The sequence below is a fragment of the Bacillus rossius genome (genome assembly GCF_032445375.1).
Source record: "Bacillus rossius redtenbacheri isolate Brsri chromosome 9 unlocalized genomic scaffold, Brsri_v3 Brsri_v3_scf9_2, whole genome shotgun sequence".
Classification (NCBI taxonomy): Eukaryota; Metazoa; Arthropoda; class Insecta; order Phasmatodea; family Bacillidae; genus Bacillus; species Bacillus rossius.
Window position 1 is genome coordinate 11,382,066 of NW_026962013.1, and position 27,043 is coordinate 11,409,108.

The 27,043-nt window shown below is 40.0% G+C and overlaps 1 protein-coding gene across 1 annotated transcript in view; it reads left to right on the forward strand.

Annotated features, from left to right (window-relative positions):
- The window catches only part of LOC134543253 (cuticlin-1), a 222,403-nt gene extending 195,660 nt beyond the window's left edge, over positions 1–26,743 (forward strand). The window contains exons 4-8 of the mRNA XM_063388160.1: positions 2,038–2,160; positions 7,717–7,931; positions 13,106–13,221; positions 21,141–21,291; positions 26,225–26,743. Of these exons, the coding sequence (XP_063244230.1) occupies positions 2,038–2,160; positions 7,717–7,931; positions 13,106–13,221; positions 21,141–21,291; positions 26,225–26,743 (1,124 nt within the window). The remainder of the gene's footprint in view (positions 1–2,037; positions 2,161–7,716; positions 7,932–13,105; positions 13,222–21,140; positions 21,292–26,224) is intronic.
- The last annotated feature ends 300 nt before the right edge of the window (positions 26,744–27,043 follow it).

Here is a 27,043-nt window from a genome sequence, read left to right on the forward strand (position 1 = left end):
CTGGCGGGAGCCATCTGCACGACCGTTCCTCGAAGCGACCCTAGGGGGGGGGGGGGGAAGGGGGGAGGATGTACCGGCGGTTGGTACCGGGGCCAAGATCCCACGGGTACATGTCCGATACCACACGCGGTGTCGATCTGATTACGATGTGTTCCGCGCGCTGGGGTCTCCCCCCCCCCTTCTCTTTTAACCACACGGCTTCTCCGCTGCTCTTTCCTTCTTTGTGGTGCCTGACGCCCCTTGCCCCCCCCCCCTCCCCTAGTATCCTCCTGTTGTCTCCCGCAGCGCTGCGAGCCGGCAGACACGACTCATGCGGTCTTCGTCCTGGTTACCCCTGCAGGCACCAGAGAGTGTAGTTCCTTACGTCTAGGAGATCGTTACTGAAATGAAAGACTGGTTAGGTTAGGTGAAAAGACATTAACATTACGTAGAATCGTCGTAAAAAAAAAAAAAAAAATCAACTCTCTCTCTGGTAAATAAGGTGAATAATCGTTCAATGAAACTGTTCATATTAAAGACAAAATGTTTAGTGAAAGAGTGGTATATAAATGTATGTTCTGCAACTGGAGTCGGAAAAAAAGAGCTGGAGCCAGTGTCCGCCATTTTGGTTTCTGATGTTATGATGGCCATTTTGATTTACCTTGGCTTGACCTTCAAAATTCGACTCTCTCAAAATGTTTTTTTTTTTTTTTTAATTTCGACATCGACCTAGCACGAGCGAACACAGCTACGTAACTTCGGATATGTTCGGAACTGTTCGGGCGTCTCTGCGACTCCATTGTCGGTGAAATTTATTAGAGATCTCACCTTCCGAATCTAAATACTGGCTACGCTTGCAATGCAGGACTAAAACCTTTATGATTTTTTTTGTTTGCCAGAATCTGTTGTTATTGTTGTTGTTGTCACACCAGTCCAATATACAGCGGAATTTAATTGCAGTGTTAACTTTATATTTATTTGAATTTACTATACCAGCAATATGGTAGACAATTTTTTCTTAGCAATTTGTTTTTATCTTTGTTCAAAATTAATGCAAAAAATAACTTTCAGTGTTTAAAATTTCTTAACAGAAATGGAAATTGTTTGTCTAAGATATTTAAATATTTATTATACAGCTAGTAATTAACAAAATTATATCATTGCAATGTCACTACATGCCGCTACAAGTTTAGCCAAGTGTTTAAGACCATTAGAATATTTAATATATTTGCTCCTAGAGTTCTGGTAGAAATTACTGCAAAACCACAATGGATCGTTTAGAAATTGCCATTTATATTGAATAGCTACGGACGCCTAATTATGAAATATTATGGAAAGCTAAGTTAAGGCGACAACAAAATTTTCTCTGAGCTGGTATTCGATTTTTAAAACAAATCACAACTTTCTTGCGAGAATGTACAAAAATGTATTCACAATCCACTATCTCATAAACCTAAAAATAAATTTAACTTCTACTGTATTAAAGACTTTTAAGAACTCTAAGTTTTGGATAGCAAATAATTATTTTAACTATAATTGATTAAGTTAATTTTTTTTACGTATTATTTGAGAATTTAAATTTTTTTTTTTTTGGATATAGAAGTAATTTCTACCAATAAATTTGTATTTGCACGATTTACAATTATTTTGTTTATAGAAATTAGAAAAAAAAAGTAATTTCAAATTCATTTAGAAAAAAAAGCAATTCTAGCAATTTCTAATTAGCAAATAAAAAGTAATATTAATATTGCGTTTATATCAATTACAAGTGATTTATTTATTGTGTTTATAACAACTAGAAAAGAAAATCAATTTATAATACCATTTAAATAAAAAAAGTAATTTTAGAAATGTCTAAATAGCAAATAAAAAAGGTAATTATAGCGATAGCGAGACTGAGGCCGGCTTGCACAGTCGTGACTGGAGACGAAGTGGAGTATTGTTCCAATTGATTAACCTGGCAAGTTTTTTTCTCCTCGGACTCGCCTCACCCGACTCTGCAAGCGGCCCTGAAGTACCGGGGAGATAGGGAACGGCGCGGTGTGTGCTGTGTCGCAGGCGACAACGTGGACTGCTGGATGGAGATCCAGCACGGCAAGGGGCCCTGGGCGCCTCCCGTCAGCGGCATCGTGCCTCTGGGGTCGACGCTCACCCTGGTAGTCGCCATCAATGACCACCGAGGTGACCGCACACCTCCACGTCTGCCTGGGACCAGCCTCCCGGGACACACACTTGCACGATCACCAGGGACCGGAACAATTCGCGGATTCAAATGACCTCTAGGATAGCCTCCATCAGGGGCGTAGCCCGGGGAGGGGGGGTTTAGGGGTTCAAACCCCCTCCCCCCCCTTAGCACCAATATCTTTAATTAATTTCTTATTCATCACTCAAACAAATTTGATATTAAAATTGATAAAAAATTTACAATTACAATATTTAATTTTTAAGTACCCAAAACTGCTAAAATAGCACTATTTTACACCTTCAAATCCAAATTTTACCCGGGGGAGGACCCCCCCCCCCCGACCCCAACGCTTTAATACGTGGGGGGGGGGGAGATGCTTCTTAACACCCTCCCATACACAAATCCTGGCTACGCCACTGGCCTCCATTATCCTCTGCGCTTCTCAAGTAAACATCCGTGTTCATTTGGTTACTAAATTTGTGAGTCGTCTCCACTGATGGGTAGCTTGTGATTCGACGCTTCTTTGGTCGGTGGTCTCTCATTGGCCCAGAGAGCTCCAGTTAAACCCGCGAGCCAATAGCAGATACCAGCAGAATTGTACATATGTTTTGAATTGCAGCCTATCGCGAAATGAATCCGCGAATTTTTCCGGTCCCTAACAATTACATTCCTGTTGCCATCTTCACTTGCGAAATTCAAGTATTCTTTCCTGATGATATAGAGACCGGAAAAAATTCGCGGATTCATTTCGTGATAGGCTGAAATTCAAAACATGTGCACGATTCTGCTGGTTCAGCTATTGGCTCGCGATTTAACTGCAGATCTCTGGGCCAATGAGAGACTATCGACCAAAAGAAGCGTCGAATCACAAGCTAGTTACCCAGTGGAGACGACTCACAATTTAGTAACCAATGAACACGTGTGTTTACTTGAGAAGTACAGAGGATAATGGAGGCTATTGTAGAGGTCATTGAATCCGCGAATTTTTCCGGTCCCTACAGTGATAAATTATATTCGGGTTGGTTTAAAAACTCTGTTGAAATTCCATAGTTCGTCTGCCAGACGCCGAGCGATTTAAAACACTCCTATCGTCCGTCATAATATTTATTATTATTATTGTTTCAACGTTTCCAACTGTTGAGAAAAATTTATCTTGTCTAATTAGAATAGTTTGGCAATCATGTAGCCCACTATGCACTTATAAACTCATTAAATTCAAATTTTGTCACTCTTGTATTAACTGAGCATTTTCAGAGTAACTATTCGTAACTAATTACACTTTTACGCGGGCAAAGTTATTTTTAAAAAATCTTTCAAATTATTTCAAGCATATATATATTTATTGAAGCAGCTAAACAATCAAACAAACTTTAAAAAACCTTCTAATATTATAAAATTTGACACGCAAACCTTAGAAGACATTCAAATATAATTCCGTCCGTCCGCCCGTCGAACGTAATAAGTTACCGAACTTATCACGGGCGAACGGATGGAATGTTTTCGAGCCGTACGATTGGCTGCCGGTCACGTGATTGACAGGCGGACGACGAAGGTGAGACGGACCATCGTAATTCCTGCTTAATGGACGGAGTCTCCCGTTGGTTTGCCCGTTACGGGACGACGTTGAATAATTCATCAGCGAAGGGAAGGATGAGTTTTGAACGACCCAGGGTGTGAGAAGACGTGGTGCGGTAGGTAGGTACTCTTAGCTGGAGGTTGAGAACGTCCGTGAATAGAGGGGGACTGGAATTGAACATCGAGGACACCGCGATGAGAAGAAAGAAGATGGAGGTATCCCAAGGAGGATTTATGCTGAAGGGCACGGGGGAAGAAAGAGGTTGTGGGAGCCACGAGACCAGGAGATTGGTCGGGGGTCGGTGAGGCGGGGTCGTTACCACAACGCCGAAATACCATAACGCCGAATGTCCAAAATTGACCACAACGCCGACAGCTAGAAAAACTGCTGTGTACCACAACGCCGGAATAACAACTGAACGAATTTGTGTGCGTTTCTTAAATGTACGTACCTTGACGCCGAAATACCACAATCAAACCTAACCTTGCCCAACCTAACCAAACCTAGCGTAATATAAACTAACCTAGCCTATCCTAGCCTAGCCTAACCTAACATAACCTAGTCCAACCTAACCTATTCGAACATAACCTAACCTTTGTGGCAGTCCTGCAATGCCATTTTTAGGCGTCAGTGTATTTCGGGGTTGTGGTAATTCGGCGTTGTGGTGTGTCCCTGGTGAGGTGCCAGCGATGCACCGGGAGCAGGGCGAAGACCCAGCGGGACCACACACGCGGCGGGGCGGGGTCCCGGGTGACAACCGTGAATTACGAGCGCGGGCTGAAAGTGAGCCATGGGGACCGGTCGAGGCTGCCCCCCTCCCCTTCCCCCCTGCGCGCCGGAGAGAAACAAGGCGATGAACCTCCGGGAGCTGTCCAATGCCAGTGTCCGTCCGCACACGTTAGAAGTTACACGTCTATTAAATTACATTTCAAAACATATATCACAACACTAAGTATATGTTTTTATATATTTATTTTTGCTAAAACGAATGAAATAATAATTATATTTTAATATCATTTAAAAAATTAAAATAAATACTTCCTTATGATTTGAACTACGTATCTTGAGGTTAAAAAAACGCGTACTCTACCGATGTGCTACCGTTTAATTACATTTTTTTTTTTAATGTTTGGCTGGCTGGTGTTTTTCATTACCAACCAGCCATCCATCCCCCCTTTATTTTTTTTTATTTCTTATAGTTGACAGTTTAATGTGACAGTTTTATTGACTTTAACATATCGGTGACTAATTAAAACGTTTACAAATTCACACCCATGCCTTACCCGGGACTCGAACCCAGAGCTCCTCGCACCTTAAGCCAATGTGCGTCCGATAACGCTACGGAGGTTGACTTACCGAGGCCGTTGTCATATGGCTAGGAGAATATTTATTGTAACTGAAACGCCAGCTACTTATGCATTTTAAAACATGAGATTACTTTATACTATGACTATTTTAATTTACGAGATATATTTCTGGTCGTTTGACCATCATAAAGTTTCATATGGCACACCTATACGTTTGGTATGTACCCTTATGTTGATAAAAATGTCAATGTTCCGGTAATCGACTTAGGTTCCAATTCCAAACATATTAAATATGGTTTTATTAAGAACTAACTAATAACCCGCTGCTTCGGTTAGTTGCTCAGTTTCAGGGTGTTGCTGATATTGCACCATTTTAAGAAAAGTACCTATGTAATTAATTCCAAAAATTGTTACAAAAGAAATAAAAATAATAAAAGTTCAGGCGTATAAAATATTTAATTAATAACAAAAAAACTTTTTAAGAAATATATTTTATAAAGTTGTTATGCTTTTAAGTGTGTTCGAGGATATATATATATGTTACCTTGTTAAAATCACAATTACGTCATTTACATTTCTTGAGGTACCCAAATTAAAATTTTTTTGTAATACGCAACTATTTCATTTTAATTAGATTTACTGATAAGCTTGTCGTCGCTGATAAACAATATTTTTTTTTTGTTCTCTTAATAACTGTATTAGGCTCCATGCTGAGGTAATAGGAGGTGTGTATGTATTTGGTTAACCTTGCTTTGAAATTAAAAAAAATATTAAAATGTTGTATTAAAATAAAAAATACCATTACATTAAATCGAATATCGTAATGAAACAATATGGGAAACTCTGGCCAATTAGCATTGGCGAAGCGCGACACATTTTACTGCATTGATTTCCAGCTATTTTCCACTTCGCGCCGCTTAGATACCGCTACTGTAACTAATTTCACGCACTTAGAAACGTAGATACACTCTCTCGCCGTCAGGTTCGTTGACATGACTTGTCTCGCGTATTTCTCGCCGGTTTCCCACATTGTCCCCATTAGGCCTGTTCTTCAACGACACGGATTACATAAACGAAGGCGGATCTCGAGGAACAGAGTTTCCACCAATGAACACGCAGACGGATACGGTAAAGTACGGATTAGCTCGGCAATGCTCAGCTCTTACGGTTACGTCGCTCCGTGCGACCAATGGAAACCGAGTGCCTACTTGGCTGCGGTGGTAGCCATGTTTGTTTATGTTCTAAACACGTTAAAAATGTTTGAAGCACAATAAAATTTAGTTTTCTATTATTGATTAGTCGTTTAATTTTATCATCTAAGTAAATTCTGTCCGTGCTATGATTTCGAAGCACGATATATATATTTTTTTAATTATATTAATATTTCGTAACTATGAACTGCAATCGTGTAGGTTGCCATTTGTTATGTTTCCGGGCATTGTGGAAGCAGCAGACGCGACAGTGAAATGTTTACGTCCATTGTAGAACGGGCATTCGCATTACAATATTTGATTAAATACTTACTAGATGTATGCTAACTAAAAATAAGAATTTTTATTTTGCCCTCCTGTGAAGTTACTGAAATGTTGATCAGGTTTGTTTTGTCAGATAAGCGACGATGTGCAAACACACGAATGGTGCCGAGGCCACACAGAAAGATTGGCTATACGTTCGCTATGTTCGCTATGTTCGCTATGTTCGCTATGTTCGCTATGTTCGCTGCGCCAGGCGGCCAGACGGGACAGTCCAGTTCGCGATGTCGGAGAGACGCATGCCGTGGGATTCGAGCGATGATTCCGACGATAGTGACTTTTTTGCTGACTTACTTAAAAAATAAAAATGGGTTTACGAAGTAAATCCAAAAAATATCATAATTTGAAGAATTTCATAATTTGATGAAGAAGCAGTTGCGTGTGAGGACAAAGCCAAAAATTTATGGATCGTTTCAGAATAAACACAACTCAGTTTGATGGAATTCCCTTGAAATCAAATCCTAGGCATTGTGCAGCATATCCTGACATTTTTTTTTTTTTTTGCTCCTTAAATTGAAAATTTCCGTTGACATGACTATTTAAAGCAAACAAAAAACCGAGAGAAAAAAAACTTCGTAAAAAAAATCAAACGCAGAAGTACGCGCAAAAAACAGATATTTTGGTTTTATTATCTGTGCATGCGCAAAGTCAGCGACACCACAGTCACCGACGTAGCGAACATGGCGAACACAGCTAGGTGTGGCCAGCGGCAACTGATGAGACGCAGTTAGTTGGCTGTACTTCACTGGCCGGAGCCCGACTGTGTGTGTGTGTGTGGAGAAGCCTAAGATGTACATGAAGTTCTATCCCTGCCCGAACACGCCCGAATATTCACCTTCGGCCAACCTCGGGATTTGTTTTATTTTTGCGCAAAAAAAAAAAAATGAATTCAAATATTAAAAGTGGTCGGTTAGGTTAGCCTCATTAAAACACTTTAAAACGCTACGGACGGTTAGTTAGGTTAGTATAGCTACATTGAAGTGAACAGAGAAATATAAATTCATATATATGAACCCGAGGGTTGGCCGAAGGTGAATATTCGGGGCGTGTTCGGGCAGGGACAGAACTTGATGTACATCTTGGGCTGCTTCTCGTCGTGTGCTGACGCGCTATGCCTGCCCCCCCACTACCTCGCAGGGGAGTTCGACATGCGCGTGAAGGCGTGCGCGGCGTCCGACGGCGGCGACCACGTGATCCGGCTGTCGGACGAGCAGGGCTGCGTGCTGCGGCCCAAGATGATCAGCCGCTTCCTGAAGGCGCGCGCCGCGGACGAGCGCGCCTCCGTCATCACGTACGCCTTCTTCCACGCCTTCAAGTTCCCCGACGCGCTCAGCGTGCACATCAAGTGCAAGGTGCGCGCCCCACGCCTCGCCTCTCCGGTGAACCGCGACAACCCAGTCCACGCGAACAGTCGCTTATTGACGTGACAACGTCTAATAAATCGATGAACGCCGGCTGCACGCACGAAAAAGGATGACTCATTGTCCCGTTACGCACATTGTACGCTTGCGCCGCATCTATCTCTCTTCCGCACTCGATTTGGAACAAACCATCGATTTGACTTTTTTTTTCGGAGGCACATTAAAACTTGAAAACACTCCCAATTCGTTTCCTACTTTAACCCATCATCGTCCTATCCTTGACAGAATAACACAGATTGGAAGAAGTTAAATAGTAAACATGTATAAAAGTTATAGTTAAAATAAACATATTTGAATTAATGAGTGCAAATAAAAGTAAATTTATCAATTAAATTGTAGATTTCATTTCACTCCTTCTTTGTATCCGTACAAAATAGTGATAATTCAATAAAAATGATTCAATTTTATTCGTAAAAGTATGCAATCATTTCATCGATGTTTTGTTATGACGTTTTCACGTTAAACTATCGTCCGTAAACCGACTTTACAGACAACCAATTTTTTTTTTTTTAAGTACGTAACCAAAAATTTCTAGACGCGAACCACGCACTTACTTTCTGCGCCCGCCGCTAGGATTCGCTGCTCGCCACTATCACCCGCAGATGGCGACACGAAACAAACTATTAGAAATTAATGACTCCGATAAAAGATAAAAAGACTTGAAAAAATTCCTAAACCCAGGTTATTGGGACTTGAATTTCGGCAAGGAATTTTATTAAATTACTGTCCATATTTTTTGTATTCATCGATCAGTAAATACTTTAAGGTTTCTGCACACATTAGAAGTTATACGTCTATGATATTACATTTTAAAATATATATCATAACACTAAGTAGAGCAGACGTGTTTTTTTTATATTTTTGCTAAAAAGAATGAAATAATATTTTATTTTAATATTATTTAAAAAATAAAAATTATATTTCCGGTGATTCGAACCACAACTCTCGAGGTCAACACACGCACACTCTACCGCTGTGCTAACTTGCCCGTTATCAAGTAGTTGGGAGAATATTTATTGTAACTGTAATTCCAGCTTCTGATGTATTTTAAAACTTGAGATAACTTTTCACTATGACTATTTTTTAATTTACCGGATATATTTCGGGACGTTTGACTATCATAAAGTTCCATTTGGCACATTAATACATTTGGTATGTACCCTAATGTTGACAAAAGTGTCAACGTTCCGGTAATCGACTTACGTTCCACTTTCACAAAGTTACTCCAACAAAATGCCGTACAGCGAGAGCTAAGATGTTTACACATCAAAAACGTAACATACTGCCAACTAGGTATATAATATTTCCACGAGCTAGTTATTATTAAAAGGTATGCTTTTTTCCCATAATGTATCCACCTAAATATGCCTGAGATCCCAGTCAGCAGTCAGTGTGACTGAAGACACAAATTGTTTTTAAATCTAACAATACTAAAATTACTCCTGCATTTAGTTATTTACGCAGTAAAATATAGACATTTTGCAGATAAATTTTAGGAAAATTTGTTGCCAAAATATGTTTTTTGAAGTTCTGCGAGCAAAAAATTGCAATTTTTTTTAAATATATTATGTGCTACAAATCGTACGTTGTTCCTCCATGGTTATCATAATTTGAGATAACTACAAAACTGTCTTTGTCAGATAAACCATTAGATTGAAATATTCCGCAGTAATTTATTGTCCAATTCACACTGGTGTATACAATAAAATATTTTGGCAACAAGTTTTTGAATGCAGGGTGAGCGATAAGTCTTCATACAAATGATATATCATATTATTGATTCCACCGTTACAGAATATGATTCCACGCTTTTCTTCCATGTCGACGCATGTGGTATATACTTTGTGTTTTCCTGTGGCGGAGGCCATATTGTATGACCTTGCCCTTGCCCTTTGACCTTAATTTACAGTTTTGGGGGAAAAAACACTAAAAAAACTTAAAATATCGTAAATTCGAAACATTTTTTAGAAAGGATGTTTTTTGTTGAAATTCTAGGTAATTTTGGCGAATTTTTGGTCTGCTTAAGTTTTTTTTTTCAAAATTTTGAAGGTCAAGGTCACAATCCAACATGGCGGTCAAAAGTCTAAATCTTTAACTCCATTCCTGCCGCAGGGGGAACGAAAGCTATATCACTGACACGCACTGACAGTGACTCCAACATAAGTGTAGCGAACACGTGGCAATCAGCTTCCACCGTCTGTTTGGAGACTTATTACTAGGGGCAGGCATTTTTCGCGAATAACTTTGAACGCCTCTTAGACAGCAACAAGGTATACCCGCACCAGCTGTTTACTCATTGTGATTGGCGGCCGTCGGCGAGAGAAGTCGTTGCCTCGTTTGGCCGAGCCACTCAGGACGCGTTTGCTTCCGCGCTGAACAGCTGTGATTGGTGGTTTAACAATCGACATGCACCTGAAAGAAACTCATCCAATCATGACACACAAACGATGATAGGCTACATTGTTTTAACTTTCAGCTAGTCTCAGAATCTTTTCGCGAAATATGCATGCCCCTACTTATTACCTGAGTCTTGTAGTTCCTTTGGGAAATGACAACTATTTTACAGCGTAAGGCATTACGGGTGAAGTCTTAAATGCTTTTCCTTGTTCAGAACCAGGTTAAGGTAAGACGCGTGTCCAGGGAGCAAAGACGTAGTTGGGTGTTCTGCACCCCTCACTAACAAGGATTTAAAAGAAATTGCAGCAACTCAGCTACACAAAATTACAACAAAAAAAATTGGTTGTCTGTAAAGTCGGTTTACGGACGATAGTTTAACGTGACAACGTCATAACAAAACATTGATGAAATGATTGCATACTTTTATGAATAAAATTGAATCATTTTTATTGAATTATCACTATTTTGTATGGATACAAAGAAGGAGTGAAATTAAATTTACAATTTAATTGATAAATTTACTTTTATTTGTACTCATTAATTCAAATATGTTTATTACTTTAACGAAGAGATTATTTTAACTATAACTTTTATACATGTTTGCTATTTAACTTCTTCCAATCTGTGTTATTCTGTTAAGGATAGGACGATGATAGGAAAAGTAGGAAACGAATGGGAGAGTTTTAAGTTTACTGTGCCTCGAAAAAGTCAAATCGATGGTGGTTCTAATCGAGTGGAGAAGATAGATGCGGCGCAAGCGGACAATGAGCGTAACGGGACACGGCGTAACGGTACAATGTGCGTAATGGGACAATTTTTCGTGCGTGCAGCCGGTGTCCATCGATTTATTAGACGTTGTCACGTCAAAAAATATTTTGGAAGGATTATTGTAATCCTAAGTTGTGCTATGAATTTACTCTTCATTTATAGCCTATTTACCTCACACACAGAAGCGACGTACATTGTTTTTACAAGTGCTTAGTCTGTATTTAATTTCGGTTCGCACACGTGTTACTCTAAGCATGTCGTCGAGGGTTCTAAAAGTCTACTTACTGTTCACTTAGATTTCAGTGTGACGAACCAAATTTTCTTTTAAAGTCCCAATTGTAAAGGAAACTTACTGATAAGAAGAAACATGGCCTCCACATTCGATTACGGGCCCTGGGCTCAGGATAGGAGACGCCTCCCCCCCCCCCCCCCCCCCGCAATTTTTCAGTCACGTGCTACATTATAATTGCATGGTTATTTCTTACCTACACTCTTTTTAGAATGTCATTTAACCTGAAAATACAGGGTAAAATTATGGTTACTATTTTATAAGTCCAAACGAAGCTTTATTTGTATAATTATTTTACTTTAAAATAACCACAGCGAGTATGTATATTTATTTCACACACTGAGATAAAAATAACCGGGCCCTGGACCCAGAGGTCCACCCACACAGAGAAAAAAAAATAGGTTTGTTCGAATCAAACAAATATTTGTTTATATGTGGCGAATCAAATATTTACTTACCGTAACAAAATATTTTGTTAGCCTAACGGAATTTGTTGAGAGACAAAATTGATTTGTTACACCTAACCAAATATAAGTACCTACAGTTCAGTTGAAAAAAAAAAATCTTTCGGTTTTGGGTCAAAAGAATCCTTTCCTACTACAAAATATTTGTTTGGATGAACAAATAACAAAGATTTATTTTGTCACATACAAACTAATATAAATCCAGTGTCCTGATGTTTGTTTCCAGTGAACTCTTCACCAAGTCAACCGATTTCGATGAAAATCGGCATTTGTGTGTAATTTTTTTCCAACTTGAGAGATAGGATAGTTTTTATTTCGATTAATGGTCTTAATAATTTATAATTAATAAATAATAAATAACCAATCGCCATGGGTAAACAAAAAAATTATATATCATAAACATACAAACAGTAATTGTGTGACATTTCTCTATGTCCAACACACTGTCATATAGCGCCATCCAGTTTGCTTTAACTCGCAGACGATAAAGCTCCATGTGTTTAACCCGGGCAACGCCGGGTACTGCAGCTAGTACAAACCATAGAAAAGAGAGGGAGGGATAGAAAGGCCACTCTCAGAATATCAGCTAGAACACTATTTGCAGCGCTGTTGTGGCCGTGCACGGTACTAACCGTATAAACATTGGTGGAAGAATGACCTAAGTAGCTATTTATGCTAAAACCACCTATGTCACAAGCTAGCATTACTATTGAAGTTGCAATCACATCTACGGCATTTTCGTACACGTGGCGGCATTGTATTTTACATAATACGTAATTTTATACTCAATTAAAAAATGTACCTCAATGAAAATATGACCACTAAATAATTGAATAAATAAACGCCAGTTATTTTCCAGTTTCCACCTACGAAGCAATAAGCAAGTAGCACGCAAATAACCTAAAGTCCTAAATAAAAATACGAAAGAAAAATTGCCGCCATTACAAATGAGACTTGGCAACGAATTGTAAACAAACATTGTGCAGTGAGCACACCAGCGCTCTTACGGCCGTGCACACAAACAAAACGTTGTTCAAGCATCTCTCTAATGAGTGCACATCCCGTGGTACAAACTAATTTTTGTTGTTGTTGTTGTGGCGAACGAACCTTCCTCTGAGTGAAGCCCCACCCTAGTGGGGGCCACGAGAAGATAGCCCTGCAGTGCTGGGTGTGTGGGCTGGGCGCAGGTGGAGATATGCCGGCGCGGCTGCCTGGACCACTGCCAGGGCACCGCGCATGCGCACTACGGCCCTCTGGACAGACAGGACATGCCCGCCTCCACGCCAGCAGGCCGCGACCCCAGGTGAGGACTCCTCCCCGCCCGTCGCCCCTTCCCTCTTCTCCTGGGTCCAACCTTTCCAGAACCTCAAATACATATAAGTAGGTAGGGACTGGAAAAATTCGCGGGTTCGTTTCGTGTTATGCTACCATTCAAATAATTACACCTTAGTGCTGCTTCTGTCATTGGTCCACTGTTAATCTGGAGGACTGAGGGCCAATTAGAGACCCTCACTCATAGAATTGTCGAATCACAGGCCACCCAGTCGAGACGACTCACAAGTCAGCAGCCAATGAACAGTTGGCATTTGCCCGAGTGTGTAGAGGATATTGGAGTATATCCTGGAGGTCATTGAACCCGCGAATTTTCCGGGTCTCTATATATAAGTAGGGACTGGAAAAATTCGCGTATTCAAAGACCTCCAGGATAGACTCAACGATCCTGTGCACACTCGGGCAAACGTCACCTGTTCATTGGCTGCTGACTTGTGAGGCGTCTCAACTGGGAGACTCGTGATTCGATACTGGTCTGACTGAGGGTCTATAGTTGGCCCACACAGTCATCCAGGTCAACAGTGAACCAATAGCAGAAGTTGCATAAAGGTACAGTTATTTGCATTTCAGCATGTCGCGAAAGGAATCCGCGAATTTTTCCGTTCTCTATAAGTAGAGACCGGAAAAATTCGCAGATTCATTTCACGTTATGATAGAATCCAAACAACCGTACCTTTAAATTGCTTCTCTGATTGGCTCACAGTTTATCTGAAGGACTTTGAGCAAATGAAAAATCTTCAACCAAAAAAGTATCGAATCGCAAGCGTCCCAGTTGACAGGTGACACGAGTCAGTAGCCAATGAGCAGGTGGCATTTGGCCGAGTATGTAGGGGATGGTGGAGTCTATCCTGGAGGTCATCCAAAGTGCGAATTTTTCCAGTCTCTATATATAAGTAGAGGCCGGAAAAATTCGCGGATTCCATTCGTGATAGGCTGAAATTCAAACATGTGTATAATTTCTGCTGGTTCTGCTATTGGCTCGCGGTTGAACTGGAGCTCTCTGGGCCAATGAGAGACTTTCGAATAGAGACCTGCAAAATTCGCGGGTTCAATGACCTCCAGAATAGACTCTACTACACTCTACACACTCGGGCAAATGCCATCTGTTCATTGGCCGCTGACTTGTGAGTCGTCTCGACTGGGTGGCCTGTGATTCGACACTTCTACGAGTGAGGGTCTCTAATTGGCCCTCATTAATCCGGATTAACAGTGAACCAGTGGAAGAAGCAGCGCTAAGGTATAATTATTTGTATTGTAGCATATCACGATATGAATCCGCGAATTTCGCAGGTCTCTACTATCGACCAAATAAGCGTCGAATCACAAGCTACCCAGTGGAGACGACTCACAATTAAGTAACCAATGAACACGCGTGTTTACTTGAGAAGTGCACAGGATAATGGAGGCTATCCTAGAGGTAATTGAATCCGCTAATTTTTCCGGTCCCTATATATAAGTATGTGTACTTATGTACGCGCCTTCGAAGTTACACTTATTTTGAAGTAGGTAGCTTGGCTTCAGGGTTGTAGCCGTGTCCTTTGGCGAATAATTTACCGACGTTTACGGTCGACATTTGCAGTCGCTATCATCAGGGAACAGTTACCTACTAGTAGTAGGTAGTATGGTAACTGCTCCCTGTTGATGGCGACTGCAATGTCGACCGAAAAGTCGGTGAATTATTCACCGGACACGGCTACAACCCAGAAGCCAAGCTACTTCAGACAATGGCCGTGAAAGCCTGCAAACATTATTATACTTATTTTTTTATTTAAGACATTTAACTGTTTTAAAATTGATAGTAACAAAAATAAATTAAACAATTTCTCTGTATTCAGTATTTATATAAAAATGTATATAAAATAATACCCTAACAATACGATAAACCAATCAAATCTATTCATATATATTTATGTATATATTTAAAACGCAATTTGTGTAATCCAGTATTCGGTGGTAAGAATAAAAAACCATCCACTGCCGAGTTTTGAACCACGGTCCTTCAGCCTTAATATCCGCGCAGTACAACCACGGCGCTATAATTGTTGTAATACCAGCTTCCTTGGTATTTTAAATCTTGCAATTACTCTTCACTATGACCATATTAGTTTACCAAATATAGTCTGGGTAGTTTCACTATCAGAGTTTAATTTGACACACCAGTACGTTTGGTATGTCCCTTAATTGTTACGAAAGTAACTATATATATATATATATATAGTGGAATGGGCAGCAAAAGAGTAAATGAATGAAATGGGAGTACCCAGAGTAGACCCACAGACCAAGATCCATCAGTTTTTCCTCTTGAGAGGAAAAAAGGGCGCTTGTACTTACGTCCGAAGTTATACTTATTTGGCATGATTATAATAAAGACTAGGCGAAAGTCAACTTCAAACGGAAGAGACAGCGCAGCGTTTCTCATTTATAAAACATTACCAACACAGTTGTAAATAACATCATTTCCATGTATGTACTAACACAGGTTTTCTCGGATAGTAAATTAGCCAACCTGAAGAAAAACCAAATTTCAGAAACTTTTTTAGCTGGTTTAAAAAAAAGAAGTGTTGTTTGAAGATATTAGTTCAATATAAAAAACTGCATATGAGCATAAAGTTTTCAATTTGTTTTTATCGTGGGCTATTTTTCATTAATTTAAAAATGAACTTATTCGTAATATAAATCAGCCTTCCAACTGTAAATGAAACATGTTTTGCGCTTAACCAGTATCAAAAGTTCACTTGCCTACTTGGCTGAGGTGGTTTTCCTTGAATGAGTGTTGAATGAACAGACGAATGAAGTTATTGTAGTAAAAAAAAGTGTATTATCGACGTAACACTACTTCATAACAGAGGTGCCAATTTCTTTCCAGTCATTGGTACTCGGACCGGTTTATGAAGTCTCCACGCCTCTCTGCCTTGCGATAATCTTTCCTATCTCCCAATAATTACGCATCTACTACTATAATCTGCTTCACATATTACAGTCTTTTCCATACCTACTGTGCTAACCATCTACTTTTCCCCTCAATTAGGGAACTTTAAATCATGACAAATTAACCCATGTCTTTGTATTGCCAAACATCCTGTCATTCTAGTTGTACCCATTGAGTTGTCAACATTCGCCTGTAGAGCCATTTTTCAAAAGCCCTTTTTCTCTTCTGGAATAATGCGCGTCAATTTGTAGTTCAATTATTAGCTTCACTTAATTAAGATACTTTGTTTAGTAAAATAATACATGGCATGATTAAAAGTGTGTTTAATTGTGATTTCTATAATATTATAACTTTTCTTTCTAAACTTAAATAGTATTTGAACTCACGTGTTACTTACAAAGCAGTAGTGTAAAAATTCAAACATTTCAACGCTCCATTCAGTGAAAAACTAACGTTGAAAGGTTGTTAGAATTCTTTCGACGCTAACGCAGCCTGGTGTATAATCAAATAAATACTTTATATGCGTACAATTTTTTTTTTCCCATTTACACGTTTTTTCAGGACTGTTTTCAGATAATTTTCCATTTTTACGAGTTAAATCTAACCATTTGATAGTAGATAAACATAAACATGTGTGCAGACGGTAGTTGGCGGGTTAAGCAAAAGACTATCGACTGGAAACTATGAAAGCTCAGTTTACGTCAAGAAAATTACCAAATTTCGAAAGAATCAGGCTGAGGCATTTCTAGCGTTTTCTGAGCTGACAGAGGTCCGATCACAGCAGCATCTGGGCTTGAATTCGCACGAACTGTTTCCAGTACTTGGTAGGATCAAACCAACCTTCCTGCACACATATTCAGAGACGAAATAACAATGCGTTAACTTAATCATTCATAGAAGGTTTAGCTTCAAATGTATTGTTCAAATCAAGGTGGGCTAACAAACGAATGAAACAACAGCATATAACTCTGGAGAATTGAGTGTGGTTTTTTTTTTCCCCCAACATAGTAAGTTCTGACTCTAAAACACCACGTTATTGGTCAGTGAGTATGCAGAGTTAGGCCTCAACGTTCAGAGGGATTAAAAGTATGAAAATGCTAGTTAAAACAAAAAAAAAAAAATCGGCTATTAATTCAACGTTTGGAATGTAGCCGTAAGGGATTTATAAAGATTATAATAAAAATATAGTGAATTACATTATGGTTCCTGTATGAGGGGAAGTTAGCTAGCTGCACACTTAAAACACAAAATTTAAAGAAAAAACTGGTAGGTTGTTGTGGATGTTTGTATTATTTATCGGTCATGTAAAGATTCTGACGAGGTGATTTGTAATGGTTCTAGAAGTTATTGTGAAACTTTAAAAAAGAAATGGAAATTGCGTGCACATGTACGCGATTTATGTTATTAATCAGAATTGTGGGAAAAAAAATTATTCAGTTTGACACGCGTGTGTTCGTAATTTGCAGGCAGCGACGCTCGGAAGCCCGCGACACGGCGGTTATAAGTTATGCCCTCCGGCGCTGCGGACACGGATCATTTGTGCTTGCACACAGTTGCCAGTGGTCGCCGGCTTCGCGCGGTTGACAGGCAGTTGGCGTGATGAATCCCCGGCTGCGCCCACAGCTGCCCTGCTCATTCATATTCAATTATCTCTCTCTCTCTCTCTCTCTCTCTCTCTCTCTCTCTCTCTCCTTCTTCCGTAAAGGGGACCTTATCTCCCCGCGGGTGCCGGCAGTACCTCACGTCAGACCATTCGGCTCCGAGCTGCCTCCTGCTAATCGCTTTTTCACGGTTCCCGTTAATTCGTTTGCCGCTATCTCTGTTCCGATCGCGTGTTAAAGACTACACACAGTTCCACATGGATGAGAGCCACGCCCCGAACACGTCCGAAGTTCTCCGAAGTTCTCCGAAGTCTCCCGATCGCTCGTGAAAAAAAAAAAAAGAATACATTCAGTTCACATGGATGATTTTTTGTTTTGATTGATCCCACGCCCGAACACGTCCGAAGTTTTCCGAAGCTCTCCGAATTTTGCTGATCACTCGTGAAAAAAAAATTATATATATTACGGTCATAAGAGTATTATAAATAACGTTAACCTAACCTTATCAGCCATTCAGTTTACTTATGATAAACCTAACCTGCCCTCCCGTAAAAAAAAAAGAACTATTATTTATTACTGTCCAAACCTAACCTAAGCTTTAACTTCAGTAAAGTTCGGATCTGTTCAGTTTTTGCTTGTGGCTTTCATGTCCCACTATCAAACATTATTTTAGGTCTGAGCTATCTTGAAACTTTTTTTATTTTAATCTCAATTGGAAATTAAATAATGCACTACAGTGCTGGATAGGATATTTGAATTTGTTACAACTTTTGTGAATTTAAAAATTTTTAAAACAGCTACAAATTTAACTCGCCTTAGTACTCGTTATGTAATAAAATTAATGTTTAGTGATTTTAAAAGGTTATCGACACGACATTTTATTTTTACTTATGAAATTATTTTGCTTACGACAATCATATAAAAACTATTTTTGTTATTTCACCTTTATAAAATATTTAATGGTTCTTCGCCATTTTAAAGATTCTTTGTGGCGGAAACGGACTCCATTTCCATTTTCGCTGGGAATGATTCCAATAAGTTTGTTCCGTCCAACATCCAAAATATTTTTGAACCCGTCCGACCTTCAAAATATTTTATGGAAACTCAAGTAATCCAACTTGTCAAACAAACATGACTGCGGCCATAGACGTCAATACCCTCCAAAAATCTTTGACACAACATATTGGAAGGTGTTGGAAGAGAAAGTATGGCATAGTGGCAGGACCTTTAGCCGTTAAAACTTCCTAGCTACAGGTCATGTCCTTATGTGAAATGTTTTATATAATCGGGTTCTAATATTTCTCTAGATTTGCTTATATAACGAAAAAAAAATGGCTGCGTGTACTTATGTACGCGCGTTGGAAATTGTACTTAGTATAAGGTATACATATTATCAATAAGGTTGGTAAAGTATAAATTAAATTGAAAAATTAAATAAATTCTCAGTATTCAATATTAATATAAACACGTGTATAAAATTAATTATTCTATTTAGTAAAATAATACAGATAAATTCAAGTTAGTAATAAAATCAATAAGAATTTCCGTAAATGTTTATTCTAATTTATTAATTTAAATTATTTATTAAATTTTAATTTAATAATTTATTATGCAAATAAATTATACGAAATGAAATATAACCTTACTTATATATACACTTGGAAATACGCTTGTTTTGCCATTCTTATCATGTTTTTTTTAAACATGTATAATATTTTTGTGAAGGCTAGTTAATGATATAGTACTTAAGAATATTAAAAGTAAGAAATAATCTTGTTCATGATTGTCACTTACCGATAATCATAAAACTTAACACTCGTATACATACACAGTCGTATTATAAGCACAGGAATCATTATAACTGTTAATTCTTGAGTGAAATAGCCTTTAATTGGGCATAGAAAAGTTGATGACAAATCTAACGCCTGTCGAAACTGAAAAGAAATTAATTAATTTCACCAGCAGAAAAAAAAATTTTCCTGTACTTTTACAAATGATTCCTTTGGAAAGCATTTGCCGAAAAATAGTTTGTGATACTACAAGAAAGATATTGTAACTTAGTACAACACATGGCTATGATTATTTTTGCATAAATGAAATACATCTTTCCAGATAGTACTGAGTATTTCTTACGAAACTTCGTTCTTATTTCCATACTTTAATTGAAGTTTCATTCAAACATAATTTTTTTAACTAAGGAAAAGATAACAGAATATTAAAAAATTTTGACGTTATTTTGTTTTATTACGCTTATTAATGAGCGCAGTTAACACTGGGGAGATATTCAGGGAAAGGCTTACAAATAACCTTCAACTATTTGAGGTACTTGGACAACACAAAGCATGAATGTCCGGGTAAGTTAGTCATGGGCGTCACAACCGGGGGGGGGGGGGGGGGACACGTCTCACCCCCCCCCCCCAAAATAATAAAAGTCTTCAATTTCGTCCCCTCCAAAAATATATTTAGTTTCGTAGTTATATTAAAAATATGATTTCTGTGATATAACCCATATGTTGCGCATGGTGCATTTAGTCCAATCGTGGTAATGTGAGCACTTTTTAATTCGATCTTAGTGTCAAATAAAAATCAGGTCCGATACCGAATGCAGATATGTTAACTGTGTTTTTACAAATTTGTTCTCTGAAAATATTTTTTAGAAAAAATTAATTATGTATTGCAACCAACTATAATTAGAATATTTAGGAAAGAAAAATGCCTGAAAACCACTTTTTTGCACCTTCTAACCCCAAATTTTCCCGGAAACCCCGCTTATTTTTTCCAGCGGATGGACATTCCTCAACAACTAAATCAATTGAAGTCCCCCCCAAAAAATAAATCCTTGCGACGGCCATGGGTTCAGGGGCGCAACAACAGGGGGGGCAAGGGTATATTGCTCCCCCCCTCTAAAACCTTGAAGTGGGGGCAAACGGGGGCAAAGAAAGTGCTGTGTAATCAATTTTTAGATAATAAAACTGCTTAAATAGCACCATTTTCCACCTTGAAATTCAAATTTTTCTTGGGGGAGGACCCCCGGACCCCCCGCTTCAATAGGGGGGATCGATGATTCTTCATAAAAAGGTATATTGCACCCCCCCCCCCCTTTGGAAATTTAGTTGTTGCGCCCCTGCATGGGTTAGTGATACAGTGATATATTTGATTTTAATGAATGTTTAGGTTCCATTTCCAAAATTAAAAAATAATAACAATAATAATTACAGTTTAGTTTGGAAATTTTATAATTGGGGGGGGGGGGGGGGAATGTTTGGTACGTGTGTGTGTAGGTGTGTAACAGATTGAACAGGTGTTTTTGTTTCCTGTTCCGCGCTGAAGGCGTGTGCGTGCGTGCGTGCGTGCCCGCAGTGACGTGCTGATCTACGACGAGCTGGTCCAGGACGCCGGCCCCGGGCCCGCCCCCGAGGTCGCCGGCCCCCCGGGGCCCGCCCCCGCCGCCCCCCTAGCCGCCGCCAGCGTCGACATCCACGACGACGATGACGGCGTCCGGCCGCTGCAGGTAGCAACACTCCCCGCGCCGTCTCTCGACCCTCTTCCGCACGGCCCGGGGGGCTGTCACTACTTAGATACACACAAGACAGATACACACAACTTAGAAACACACGACTTATAAACACACGACTTATAAACACACGACTTAGAAACACACAACTTAGAAACACACAACTTAGTAGACACACAAGATAGAATCTTCTAAGTTATGCCTGTTCCAAGTAGTGTGTTTCTAAGTTACGATAGTTCTAACGTTATGTGGTTCGGCGTCGTGTGTTTCTAAGTTACGTGTTTCTAAGTTACGACAGTTCTAAGTTATGTGATTCTAAGTTGTGATAGTACTAAGTTATGACTTTCTACATTATGACGTTTCTAAGTTGTGAGGGTTCTAACTTATGACTTTCTAAGTTACGACGTTTCTAAGATGTGTGATTCTAAGGTTGTGTGTTTCTAAGTTACGATCGTTCTAACTTATGATAGTTCTAAGTTACGTGGATTTTTTGCGAGGTTTCTAAGTTATGACAGTTCTAAGTTGTGTGTTTCTAAGTTGTGTGTGGTTCCCACACGGCCCCACTCGCCGCGGCGCGTCAGGTGCTCCCGCGCTCGCCCGTACCTCGTGGCGCGACTAACAGAGAATCTGCGACTGCTGCAATCAAACTATTCCGCGGAAAGACTGTCAGCTACCTCAGCGCACAGCACGTATTCCTCGCGGAAAGTGAACGACGTTAAAAATTAAATTAAAATTTTAGGCTCCAATTAGACTCAATGAGGTCCCCACAGTGTAAACTATCGACTAACTGATGCATTAAAAACTTAAAATACTGGACAATCGAGCATTTGAAATAGGGGGAAAAAAATCGGTAAACGTGGTTTTTACACACTACTCACGTTCCTAAATTTACCCTGAAGGGATGGTTTCTTTAATTACTACTAGTTCGTGAAAAAAAAAAATAACACTTTGAAGCTTACATTACAATACCTGTGTTTTCACACTGCCGCCGCCATTCATTGTTTACCCCCGTTCGTGTAGCTCTTTGTTTAGCACAACTGTGGCCAACTATGGAGAATTAAAAATACGCTAATTCTTCCGTCTCATATATATTGAAGTTTATCTCTGGATCCTGAAGGCTTGATCCTGATGGCACGAACTAAAACAGCAAGCATCATATACCACAGGATCAAGCCAACAGTATCATGCCATCAGGATCAAGCCAACAGGATCATGTCATCAGGATCAAGCCTTCATGATCCAGGGATAAACTTGGATACGTGAAACACCAGCCATATTGAACAAAGAATGTACGACGTCTGTAATCAAATAATTACCTGGAAAGATTGCAAAAATCAATGTGTCAGCTACTTCAGTGCACAGCACGTATTCCTCACAGAAAATGAACGACGTTAAAAATTCAATTAAAATTTTAGACTTCCATTAGACTCGTTCTTTACAACGTCACTCGAAATAGTACGTATTTTAAATGCAATGTAACAAAACAAACATTTCGTAATACAATTACATACTTATTCTAATAAAACCACAACAAGAAATACAAGCATTAAAAATTCCTTACAACTGCAATACAGTCGTCATTTAAACGCATTTCATTATTACAACAACAGCTACATAAACTAAATTTCTCCAAAAAGAAACTCCACACGGATAAACATGAACAATTAATGTCGGCTATTGTATGAATACATAGATATTTTAACGTAAGCGGTAATCTGTTATTTTTTTCAGAAACCAGTAGCAATTAAGAAACCTTCCTTGCAGGGTTAATTCAGGAACGTCTACCTATAGTATATGGAAAATATATTTTTATAATTTTTCGCGGGTAAATAATGAATGGCGGCGGCAGCGTAAAAGCACAAATATTGTAATGTAAGATATAAAATTTTAATTTTTTTTACAAACTTGTAGGAATTACGAAACCATCCCTTGGGAGTAGGTACATTAAGGGTCGTGTAGTATTAAGGAATCAATTACTGTTCTTTGCTTCAAAGAATTTCTTCCAGAGGACCATAAATATTATAAGAGCCTGATTTAGTGAATACAACTATGACAACGAAACGATAGCCAAGTACAAATCAAACTAACAGTATGCACGCGGCCCGCCATATTTCCGAACTGTTTATACGACACGCAAAAGGGGCACAAGTAACACTTCACACAACAAGGACATAAGTCACAAAGTCCGAACAATTACAATTCATAAGTTTCCGTAAAAACTATTTTCCTTAGTCGATAAGAATTTTTGTTGATTGTTTTAATTTACAGGGATGGGTAAATCAAGAGCAGGGTACAAGCGAGAATCACGGCAGAGAAAGTATGAGGAAAGATTACAAACTGGAGGAGTATAGTTAAGAAGTTGTTGCTCTTAACTCTAATTAACGTGACCGGGATTTCGCCCGTCACCGAGGTTCAGATGTTTCATGTCGCAGGCGAGTAGAGAAAGACTATAGCCCGTCCCACTCTTAGATTGCAGTACACGGCTTATGGCGCGCGCTGTTGCCAAATCTCTAACACATTACGAATTTCAGGAGATGCGTGTATTTGTAATTTGGATCGAACAAGAAGCATTTTAAGAAATCATATCGTAATTTATAATATTTTATACTATTACACATATAAAATTGTAATAATACCACTTTTACGTAAATTTCAAATAAAAACTACCTATTGTAGACGAAAATTTCTTATAGTTTTCTTTTCTGTTCTAAAAATCCCATATATATATATATATATCACATTTTAATGGGCCCGATAAATGCCGTATTTTTGGACAAATCATGTCCAAAATGATAAATAAAATACAGTAATGGAAATTCTCGGTCGAGTAAGTTATGGGAAAAATCCGAACAATTGGTTCGAAATGGGGAAGATTTTTTGAAAAACAGAAAAATCGCAACAACTCCCATAATATGAATAATATCGAATCCGTTTTAACGTATGATAACTCGGATTACCTAATGCCGAAAAATGTTTTCTAAATACATTTTTGATACGACCAGCCATAACTGCATGGGTTCGAAAAAAATTTTCACTGGACAAAAAAACGTAACTGCCTTAGTAGACACCTTATCAAATCTGTTTAAATTGTTTGTAATAATATCATAGTTATTTTCCAAAACTTTGTCTAAAACAATGTTTGATAAAATGCTTGGTGTTGAGAAGGATAGAAAAGTAATTCAAAATTTTGTACCATGATCGCTATTAAATTTCTTCGTATTTATTTCATACATTTTACATATTATGTTCAAGAATCGATTATAATATTTTTTGTTGACTAAGGAAGCCATGTATTTGAAATTGCTTGTAGGACAGAACCCCACTTATCTAAACACACGACCCTGTTTCCTCTTACGACGGCAGCGCGCGCTCTTGTACTGATAAGACACATCTTTAACAGCTATTTCCACGGAAACTGTAGAAGCAATTGAGATGGGGCTGCTTTTAGAAACTAATTCAATTCATTATGAACATTTTTCTCGCTTTCGTCCCCCATCTATCTTTAATAGAAAAAACTTTTTCCGTGGGTCAACTTTTTGATGTTTCAGTTTGTGAGAAAATGCATTTCAATATATTAAAAAAATTATTTAAGTGAAACCTATACAGTTTTTGTCTTAACATTTGTTCGGTGGCGTCCTAAGGCATTAATTTACTAATAAAAAAAATCTGAATGAAATACACATGTAGGTTTTCTTTTTTTGATGTGAAACATATCGGAATACTTCAAAACAGTTCGCAGCGAATAAGTTATGTTTTTTAATTTTTTCGGACACTTAAAATATTGTTAAGTATTCAAAATAAGCATTGCCTGATGCGTATTTTGATTCTATACAATATGAAAAAAAGCTTGGTCCAAAAATTAAAATTTTAAATTTCGTTTGATATTTGGCAACAACCCACGAAGAAACAAGGACAGTGCTAACAGCAATCGGCGTGTGTTAGAGAGAGAGAGAATGCGCCCATTTACTTCCACACTGCAATCTAAGAGTGGGATGCTCTATAGCTGTTCTTTTTTTTCTTTTTGACAGGGCAGTTTTTCATTCGATCTCAGTGTACCATGTTTAGGGACCGGAAAAATTCGCGGATTCAATGACCTCTAGGATAGCCTCCATTATCCTCTGCACTTCTCAAGTAAACACGCGCGTTCATTGGTTACTAAATTGTGAGTCGTCTCCACTGGGTAGCCTGTGATTCGACGCTTCTTTGGTCGATAGTCATTAATTGTCCCAGAGAGCTCCAGTTAAACCGCGAGCCAATAGCAGAACCAAGCAGAATTGTACACATGTTTGAATTTCAGCCTATCACGAAATTAAATCCGCGAATTTTTTTTCCGGTCTCTAACCATGTTGCTTGCTGAGACGAAGTCGAGACAGTTTCGGGGTTGATTACGGGGCAGCAGTCGCGACAGCAGATTATTCCGGACCTTACGGCCGGCATTCTCACATTCCCCTCCCACATGTGCGCCCCAATAGGGTATAGGGTGTGGAGTAGCATTCCAGTTCGTTTTATATACACATTCCAGAGCTTATTTAAAACAGAACTGCTTGTTTGATCGGGAGGGTGTTAGGGGCTTCGGCGATGACCAGCGGCTGAGGCCACCAACCCAGCATAGTCACCGCCTCAGCCCCGTACCTCGCTCAGCTAACCAGACAGTTAGCCGTGCCCTTAGCCCTTAGACCTTGTCGGCGCTGGCTCCCGCGTCGTGCTGGGACCCGGTGGAGGCCTAGCTGTCCGGGCTAGCGCCGGAGACGTGTCGCCGCCTCCGCAATAGCGGATCCAGGTGGGGGGGTGGGGGCTGGGCTAAGGGGCTCCAAAAGCATCTGGGTCCACTATTGTTTTAGCGTTTGCCTTGATGAAGCCTAGCCTCAGCTGGGTCGAGCCCCTCCCAAACCAAAATCGGGCCGGGGAACCGAGCGAGCGGTGTCCGCAGGAGCAGCCGCGGCCGGGCCACCGCGACGGCCAGGAGCGCTTCCCGCACGGGCCTCGACGTCTGGACGCCTCCGAGCCGGCCCGTGGTCGCCGGCGACGCAGCGTCCCCTCAGCCCGCAGCGCCGACGTCGGCGTCAGCGGCCTGTACGAGGTCATCTCCGAGGCGGACCTGGCCTTCGTGCCCGACGGCCGCGGCGAGGCGGTGACGGTCTTCCAGGGCCGCGCGGAGGAGGTGGTGTACGGCATCTGCCTGCCGGTGCCCGGCTTCAGCGCGCTCTTCGCGCTGGCGGCCGTGTCCGCGGTCGCCTCGGCGCTCGTGGCCGGCTCGCTGCTCTACCGCTACCAGCTGCAGCGCGAGCAGCAGCAGCTGGCGCAGCTGCAGCTGCAGCGGCGGCGGCGGCGCGGGGCCGCGGGGGCAGGCGCGCCGCCCAACGCCTCCTTCGCCGGCTGGATGGCGCTCAGGCTGCTGGGGTCGAGGACCGCCGCCCGCCCCCCCTGCCCCGCCCCCGGGGGCAACTGACGCCCGCCCCCCTTCCGCCCTCGCCCACAAGTCCACGCGCCTCAGGAACCAACACTTCGTATTTATTGAACACTTCGTCTCTTCTCGTTGAAGACCTGTGCTACCCACGCGAGGACTCCGAAGCGACGCATCGAATAAAAAAAAAAAATTTTTTTACACGAGTTCAAAAGAACATAAATTTGAACACCAGCTGAAACTTTGTTTTTGTTACTTGTAAAATACTAATAATAATAATAATAATTTAAAAAAGTAGTCTGAATGAAGAAGGAAGAAAAAAATAAGTTTCACGTCGTAAAGTTG